Source organism: Papaver somniferum, chromosome 1 (assembly GCF_003573695.1).
Source record: "Papaver somniferum cultivar HN1 chromosome 1, ASM357369v1, whole genome shotgun sequence".
Lineage (NCBI taxonomy): Eukaryota > Viridiplantae > Streptophyta > Magnoliopsida > Ranunculales > Papaveraceae > Papaver > Papaver somniferum.
In genome coordinates, this window is record NC_039358.1 from 93024815 (window position 1) to 93033500 (window position 8686).

At 38.2% G+C, this 8686-nt stretch overlaps 2 protein-coding genes and 1 long non-coding RNA gene across 3 annotated transcripts; 2 read left to right on the forward strand and 1 right to left on the reverse strand.

Moving 5' to 3' along the window:
- Window positions 1-1547: 1547 nt before the first annotated feature.
- Window positions 1548-5632, forward strand: LOC113294587 (wall-associated receptor kinase-like 14). Its single transcript, XM_026542976.1, has 3 exons — window positions 1548-2538; window positions 3544-3621; window positions 4088-5632. Exons 1-3 carry the CDS (start codon window positions 1821-1823, stop codon window positions 5377-5379), a joined length of 2088 nt encoding a protein of 695 aa, XP_026398761.1. The 5' UTR covers window positions 1548-1820; the 3' UTR covers window positions 5380-5632.
- LOC113294593 (allene oxide synthase-like) lies at window positions 5579-7508 on the reverse strand. The gene has a single exon (XM_026542982.1). The coding sequence runs from the start codon at window positions 7280-7282 to the stop codon at window positions 5786-5788; it is 1497 nt and encodes a 498-aa protein (XP_026398767.1). The 5' UTR covers window positions 7283-7508; the 3' UTR covers window positions 5579-5785.
- A 339-nt stretch (window positions 7509-7847) lies between these two features.
- LOC113331343 lies at window positions 7848-8377 on the forward strand. The gene is made up of 2 exons (XR_003350862.1): window positions 7848-7886; window positions 8002-8377. It is a non-coding gene; the product is annotated as an uncharacterized LOC113331343 (long non-coding RNA).
- Window positions 8378-8686: the final 309 nt, after the last annotated feature.

Consider the following 8686-nt stretch of genomic DNA (forward strand, 5'->3'; position numbering starts at 1 on the left):
AACGGGAAAGAGACTGGATTAAAATGACCATAAAACCCATAATCAGTGAACGGAACATTCACTGTTTACAATGGCCATAATACCCTTTACGCCAAAACACCCCACCCCAGTGCATGATAATCCTCTTGAATCTTTTGAATGAGTTACTTCCTCATTTAATGTATGTTCTACCTCTTAACAGTTGAGAAGATCAGAGAAATTTACTACATCACATCCTTAAATTGTTTGTTATAGTTGGAAGTTGGGAATTGCTTGCAATCAATAAATCACAGGGTGGAAACTGTTGTTACTCCTCCCAAGGCAAGCAACTACAGTCTTAAAATAATATCCCTATGCTTGCAGTTTAGCTAGGAGCTGATTCTACATGCTTATCCAATTTGAAACAGAACAAAACAATTTTATTTTTCTTCTTTTCAACAGCTAAAGTATTTGACGCTGGCGAGTTTGGAACTCAAACACTCCCAATATGTTTACCATTATATTACAGTGATACCGCCGTTTCGACAAGTTATAAGGATGCAAATATGTCAAGTTTCTGAATCATCTACATATTTTGCATCAATTTTTTATACGATTCAGCACAACTCAGTCATGACTGATCAAAATCTCATCCTCCAAAGGCTCTTTAAATATACGATGGACACTTGGACAGGCTCACATCTATATATGTCAAAATCAATTGTGCACTAGCTAGAATTTATGAAACTTCCCATTGAATGGTACTCCTTGGATTGTATCGGTTTTCAAGTCTTTCTACTCGCTTTCTACTTTCTAGTCAAGTGATCAGTAGTCAATTATTGATGTGCAGACAAGACCAAGCCCTAGTTTCAGTTCATTAACTGCCATTTGTATTATGATCAGTTATTAATAGGCAACCTAAATTCAAAAAACTCATTAATACGGCATTGACTTTTACACTAAACCAATTATTAATAATTTTTCCTTGAAGAAAATATCTCCGGAGTAACCGATATCAAACCAATTAATATCGACGAGTCAACCTTAAATGTGAGCTAACCAATATTGTTGATCTTACTATTTCTACGACATACATGTGGAAGCAATGTACATTATAATTAGCTGTAACCAGAGCAAACACGTATCATCATGAACGTTGAAGCGATCATCTTTGATCCGGTTATACGTTTTAATAATGGAAAACACGGGACCTACAAGCTCGTGTACTTCATCAAGCTACGTTAGCTGCCTACTTGGCTCTTATAAAAAATCAAATATCAAGTATAATTGAATTTGGTCGCGAACAGCCGAGCAGTATTTTCCTACTAAAATCACCAAATTTCTTTGACTCTGTAAATTGGTGAGGAGATAGAGGCATAGAGCTACCGAAGCTGGCATGGAAATTTTAATCCATAACCAAGGACGAAAAGTCAAACATTGTAAATCTTTTCTTTGACTTCTTAATGCATGATTAGCTTTCTTTCCAAAGGATATTTTGGTAAGTAAACAATATTAGGAAGGTTTTTCCCCAGAAATAAAGAGCATATCTACCCCGCCAATATCTATAAACCTCAAGGCCATTTCAGCCATTTTTCACAGCACACCAATTCCTCGACCATATGTAAGCTGTAACAGCGAGACGCACCGAGAGAAAGTAAAAGCAAAAGAAAAACTATTGTGGGAACTTCATTCCTTTTGTAGCAAAAAGAAGAAGATGATCAGAGTTTCAATCTTTTCTCACCGCTGAAGTCTCGCAGTTCTACTACAAGAGAGAGTGATGAAAATTGCACCCAAAACCAGAGGAAGCTTTTTTCAATCGCAATTCAGTTAGTGATCAATCAATCATTCGATCGTTAAAAGAAATGATTTTTACGGAAACCCTCACCCTCTTTATTTCGATTTTCATTCTCTTCTTCATCAAATCTCAATCATCAATTCCGTGTAACAGATCATGCGGCGGCGCAGCCGAAGTTCCTTATCCATTTGGGTTTTCTAATGGTTGTGGAATTCAATTAAACTGCAATGAAATAGAAGGAATTCGAATCCATGAATTCAAAGTAGAAAGCATAACTAATGATACTATCGCTATAGAGTTACCAGAAAGCTGTGGTCGTCCTATCAGAAATGTGAAACATCTATTCAGTAAAAATTATGGATTAACATCTCAAAACGGGTTGTTACTAGGGAAATGCCGTTCAAAGCTTCTTCATAAATGTACAGAACCAGCAGCTTTCGTTGAGACCAATTTTAAATCCACCGGTTGTGGTAATTTGAGCTGTTACTCTAACGGAACAAATGGTTTTATGGATTTTGAAAATATAAGTCAGAGTGGGTGTAAGACTTTATTCTCATCGATTGCTTTGGGTCATCGGAATTCAAAGAATCTCAGTTCTTCCGTTTCTTTACAATTTCAATCTCTTCAATTAGAATGGTGGTTAGAAGGTTCTTGTTCTGATAAGTTTTGTTCTCAGAATTCTAATTGTACGGATGTAGTTACTCCTTCTGGGCCAGGATACCGGTGCCACTGCCAAGAAGGATTCTTCGGAGATGGCTATCGTTCCGGTGAGGGTTGTCGGAAAGGTAAGATCTTTAACCACCGATAAGCTTTTTAATTTAACAGCACTAAACTAACCTTTAATCATGAAATTAAACCTAATTGCTGTTAGTGTTAGGAGTGTAATGGGCATTACAAAAGTATCATGAAATCTACATGATTAGAGAAAGTGGATGAACCACTATAGAAAATGGGATAAGTTTTTGCTGTGGTTGAGAATAGTGAAAAGTCATGTATTGGAGAGTCTTGGAGAAGATTTTTTTAAACTTTAGTCAAGGTTGGGTGGGACCCATTGAGCGGATGATGAGAATTGAATGATCGCCATTAAGTTTTTGGTCTGGTCATAACTAAGAAAAAAAATGGATTGTGATGAATGATGAAAATGAAAGTTTGAAGATGAGAAATATTGTTGTATTGGGAATTGCGTTTTACTTACGCTGGAACTGAAGTTATGTCTGGTTTCTGACTTTCTTAAACTTTTGACTTTTATAATGATTCTGTTTTTTTTTAATGGACAATGTAAGTTGGGTCACACCCGTCTTACCGGTAGATTAGGCCCATGAACTTGTACATGTTTTCTTTCCTAGGGAGGGCCGAGGATAATAGTAGAGATGATATTGCTAGTTGGATTCAGTTCGATGTACAATGCAGGTCACTAATGTAGTATATGACTAAATGAGCATCACCTCGTGTATTTTTTGTCCATAGCTCGAAAACTTTCTGGAGAAGTGTTGCTTACATTGCTCACCGGGTCATTGAGTAACTTCAGATATCAGCTGAACACCCTCCTTGATGTGAAGTAGTAATAAATTAAGCTTTAGGAGTTGTTAATAGCATTTCTAGTTTGGTTGGCGAGTAAATTTTCGGATTACGGTCCCTGTCATTTTCTAGTTTTTTTTTGCTGTGGGATATTTGTTGCCTTAAATCAGTTGTGAGATGTGACAGCTAAATGTAAGCTCATAGTTGAAGTTTTATATATACCAACTTATGTCTTATCGGTACTAATCCGTTTCTCTATTTGTATGATGCAGTTTCTTCAAGTTGCAACCCTTCGAAGTACATGTCAGGCAAGTGTGGGGGAACTACCAGGGTCGGTGTTCTAATCGGAGGTAATCCTTCTTGTTCCACATACTTATTTATTTATTTATTTATTTTTTGAGAAATAGAAGCTTGAAACCATTTATCTCATAACTGTTCAAGATACTCAAGTTGGATTAATCTTTAGGTTTCATAAGAAGGATAATCAAAGGTTCTAAAGAGTGTCAACTGATTACTTAATGTGCTAAACTCTGTAACAGGGTATTTTGGTTGATTTATTAGCTAGTGATGGATGTAGAATTGAATGACATACAGATTCTTAATTACTGAAAAGCTTATACAGAAAATGCTTCACTTCTAGCACTTCTGAGATACCTGAAATACACTGTTAATTGCTTGCGAAGTAGGGCTTTAATGCTGTCCACACATACTTGCTTAAATTTAGCTATTCATGTGCGTGTATTTGTTGTTCATTGGTAAGTATTACATTAAGGAACCACACAACTTAATGTAAGAATGGGCATCTCTTTTTCTCAGGCATTGTTGCTGGAGCTATTTTTATGGCTGGCCTGGCTCTTTTATGCTACTGCTTCAGACGTCGTCGGCCCACCTTTCAGAGATCCCACAAGGACATGAAACGACTATTATCAGAAACAATGGGCAGCTGTAGCATCCCTTTTTATACCTACAGAGAAATTGAGAAAGCCACAAACTACTTCTCAGAGGACAATATGTTAGGAATAGGGGCATATGGAACAGTTTATGCAGGAATATTTCACAATGATGAATGGGTTGCCGTAAAAAAGATCCGACATCGCGATCAAGATGGGATTGAGCAAGTCATGAATGAGGTCAAGCTTCTCTCTTCTGTGAGCCATCCAAATCTTGTTCGCCTTTTAGGATACTGTATAGAAAGGAGTGAGCAGATTCTTGTTTATGAATTCATGCCAAATGGTACTTTAGCTCAACATTTACAGAGAGAAAAGGGAGCTGCCCTTCCTTGGACAGTTCGCCTTACCATTGCCTCCGAAACTGCACAAGCCATCGCACATCTCCACTCAGCCAACACACCTATATACCACAGAGACATCAAGTCTAGCAATATACTGTTGGACGCTAAATTCAACTCCAAGGTTGCAGATTTTGGTCTTTCTAGAGTGGGGGTGGGAGTTACTGAGTTATCTCACATCTCAACAGCACCACAAGGGACACCAGGATATCTTGATCCTCAATACCATCAGAATTTCCACCTTTCAGATAAAAGTGATGTCTACAGTTTTGGGGTGGTTTTGGTGGAGATAATAACTGCGCAGAAGGTGGTGGACTTCTCACGGCCTCAAAGTGAGATAAATTTAGCTGCACTTGCCGTAGATAAAATAGGTAAAGGTTGTTTGGATGACATAATAGACCCATTCATTGAGCCTAACAGGGATGCATGGACACTTTCCTCCGTACACAAGGTGGCAGAATTGGCATTTAGATGCCTTGCGTTTCATAGGGACATGAGGCCTTCTATGATGGAAGTAGCTAGTGAACTAGATTGCATCAGGCATAGTGCTTGGGCACCGGTGGAAGAGGGCATCTGTGGAGCATCATCAGTAGGCTCAACTTGTTCTTCCGTGTATGATGAAAGTGATCAGAAGTTGGATGGGTCATCGGTAATCAAGAAAGTGACGGAGAGTCATAGACTAACTGTGTCGCAGAGGGTTAAGCTTGTGACTTCCATTCACGAGGTAAAAGATAGCTCCCCTGTTTCTGTGCATGCACCATGGTTCAGTGAAGACAGCTCACCATCGTCAAACAGTTTGTTGGAGAATGTGGTTAACTGAACCAAATGTTATCAACTTCATCTCAATTTGTGAATATCAGAAAGGGTTTTCTTGTGATTCTCCGACACTTCCATTCGTCATGTTTTCTCTCTACTATAGCTATGCATTAATGCTCTAATGCTCTTTAGCTACCTTCCATTTCAAATTTATCTGAAGCATATGGAGGAATGTTGCGTATTTAGTGTAGGCTGTAGAAACATATTCAAAAACATAAACTTGAAATCAAATAGAATTATACAAAGGATATTGAATATCCACAAGGAAAACTAATTATACAGAATAAGTAATTAAACTGAACAACATTGGAAAGCAATTACATAGAAATATAAAATCTCTACTATAACTTGTGTCAGTAATGGTCCAACCGAACAGAGAACCCCCCAGGAAGTTTCCTGAAGTGCAAGATCTATTGCATTTGCTTCTCTAAACTCAGATCATAGGATTTCGTAACAGAAGTGAATGTCACTAACGGAAATAATGGTGAAGTATGTATTTTAACCTCAAATGTATCGTAGCGGAGAAATAACTCCACCAACAAAAGCCTTGCGACCAACACCACGATATCCTTTGCTGCACATTGTTTGTTTTCAACCGTTGTATTTTCAGTTTCAGGTCCGTTAGACCACACTACATACTTCAACAGCTTCTCTCCCTCAACTCCCACAAACCGGTCAGCTACAAAATCTTCAGCTCTATCAAACACTTTAGGATCCTTGGTTGCAAATGGTTGATACCCGAGCAACAGCTCCCCCTGTTTAACTTCGAACGTTGATTCATGGCTCTCTATCACCAAATCTTTCTTCGCTGTAGCATACTGGAACGGCACAGGTGGTTCTATCCTTAAAGCTTCATAGACAGCGGACTTCAACAATGGCATCTCCTCAATTGCTTTCACCGTAACATTTCCTCCATGGCATGCTACTGCTGACCTTATCTCATCTGCTAACTGCTTGTGTACCTTTACGCCTGAGCAGCCAATCCATTTTATGAGGATAGGAAAAAAGATCCTCATTGCACCGAAAGCATTAAAGCATGCAGCAAAAAGAAGGTTATGGCAAGCTTCTTCTCTTTCGATTCCCATTTTTTCTGCCTCATCAAGAATCCAACCAGAATACGTGTAGAAGAAATCATATAGCTTCTTATAGTTTTGCTTCATCAAACACGGAGGCAAAAGGCAGGTGTGGAAGAGAGGCTCCTCGAGAAAACAAGGTAAACCTGTAGAAGCAATGGGACTGATCTGGAAAAGAATCCATACAAGGATTTTGGTGGGTACTCCTCTTATACCGAGCTTCGTGTCGGCAGGGTTTGTCGAGAAAAAGGATCGACACACAAAGTTAAAACATGCCTTATCATTCAGGCCATCAAAACGAGCTTTACCTTTTGTAGCAACCTTACGTTCAAGAGTATCAAACATCTCACACAAGCTTGTTCTGAACTCTGGAATGATAAATTCGCGACGTGAATGAAAGAGGAAGAAAAGTAGCTGTTTAAGCTTGCAATGATTAGGTTCAGACGGGTCGAGATATGCAAGGACTCTGTAACCACCAGTTAGTTTTGTGGAAGGCACATAAGTACCAGTAAAAACATCTTTCTTCTCGACCTTAGTAACATCGAAAAGGATAGGGAAGCTCTTTGCATCAAGAAGGACAACCACCTTAGAGTCTGATGAAATGAAGGGACCTGGTGGCATATTGGCTCGAAAAACAGTGGATTGATATTTCTTAACACGAGACGCGAAGTATTTTTCTTTACCTTGGAAGTGGAAATACTTGAGCCTGTCCAGTAAGGGACCAAAGAAAGGTTTTCCATAACTACCCGGTATCTCTCGCAATGGGAAGTTAACAGTTGTGTTGTTTTCAACTTCAGCGTTGTTTTCAGCTTCATGAGGGCAGTTCAGCGACATGGATAACGAAAACTTTTTTGTTTTTTGAAGGTTTGTTTGACAAACAGTGTTCAGTGAAGCAACGAAGTTTTGATGATGATCTTAAGAAGTACAACTGAGGTTGCAGAGAAATTGATTAAACATATTTGGAGGCGTTTTCTATCAAGTCCTTTTTTGTTTTGTTTTACTAGACTATCATTTACCTAGAAGGACTTATCAGATCATTCGAGCTCAGTTGGTGTACCAACTCCCATGTGACAATATATATGTATGTAATTCATGTTCCCGTGTTTTTATTAACTGCTCACCGTTATCATATTATATTTTGATGAAAATGGTGCTACTTGGTCTACTTTTATGTCTGCTAGCTTGCTGATGTTTGTGTGAAGGCTGGCCAATGGCCTGAACACACAAAGATGGTTTACTTTATTACCTGTTGTCATCAAGAATATATGGCGTCCAAAAGGCATCTACTTTTTAATGTGGAGTAGATACTAATCAATTTTTGATGATTGTCAGTTTTCTCACCAGTTTCATGAACCTATATATTAGTATATAGGATTACCTGCCTGTTAAGAGTCAAAAGCGGAAAGCCGCCTTGCCTGGAGACTTCGCTGGAGAAAAGGTAATTGAAATCAAAGTTTTCACTTTCTTGTATACAATTATCTACATAACATGGATACGTAGAGAATTGTAAATAAACTCAAATCCATCATTGAAAGAACAATGTTCATTTTCAGCTGCAAAGGCGGGAATTGGGCTGATCCTTTGTGACTACACAGGTACAATCAGAGAAGCCAGAGGACTTAATGCAGAGTGCAATTTCTAGAAACAACTAAAGAGAAAGGAGCTGAGGCAGTATTCCGATGGGTAACAGAGTGGAGTGGCCATACAATCTCGTTTAGAAGCAATTATGAACCTACTCTACTGCCACTGGTAGGAAAGTATGCAACAACAAGGGAACATAGATACAACATATGCGCGGATTTTGGAAACAAGTCCAAATTTGAGATTAATTTTGTAGCCCTAGATTTCATTTTAGGATCAATGTAATATGGGCAACTAAACTCTCTGTTTTTGTAACAAATATGCAATACAACATATATGGAAAGACAATAGTCTAAACGCTTTTATTAACTTATCCAAACATTCAAAGCTGGAATGAACATGTAACCGTAATCCGTAACTCTTTTAACAGAGAACAAGAAACTCTATTATCTATGATATAAGGGAAATCTCTTTTTCAAAAAAAAAAAGAGAGTAAATAAACTCAAATTGGCACAATAATACACCAACGTGTGAGTCTGGTGAACTTTGAAGTCTGCACTGCCTTGTTCGTTTACCTTGTATGATAAGTGCATACTTTACTATACTTTTATTACATTTGCTATGTTTCTTTCACATTACCTTGTATTACTCTTGTTC

What these genes read in the sequence shown, in the direction of transcription:
- LOC113294587 (XM_026542976.1), top strand. Translation starts at nt 1,821, where the DNA reads ATGATTTTTACGGAAACCCTCACCCTCTTTATTTCGATTTTCATTCTC. An exon ending in CGGTGAGGGTTGTCGGAAAG is followed by an intron (nt 2,539 to 3,543) that starts GTAAGATCTTTA and finishes TGTATGATGCAG; the next exon opens with TTTCTTCAAGTTGCAACCCT. An exon ending in GGTCGGTGTTCTAATCGGAG is followed by an intron (nt 3,622 to 4,087) that starts GTAATCCTTCTT and finishes TCTTTTTCTCAG; the next exon opens with GCATTGTTGCTGGAGCTATT.
- LOC113294593 (XM_026542982.1), bottom strand. Translation starts at nt 7,282, where the DNA reads ATGTCGCTGAACTGCCCTCATGAAGCTGAAAACAACGCTGAAGTTGAA.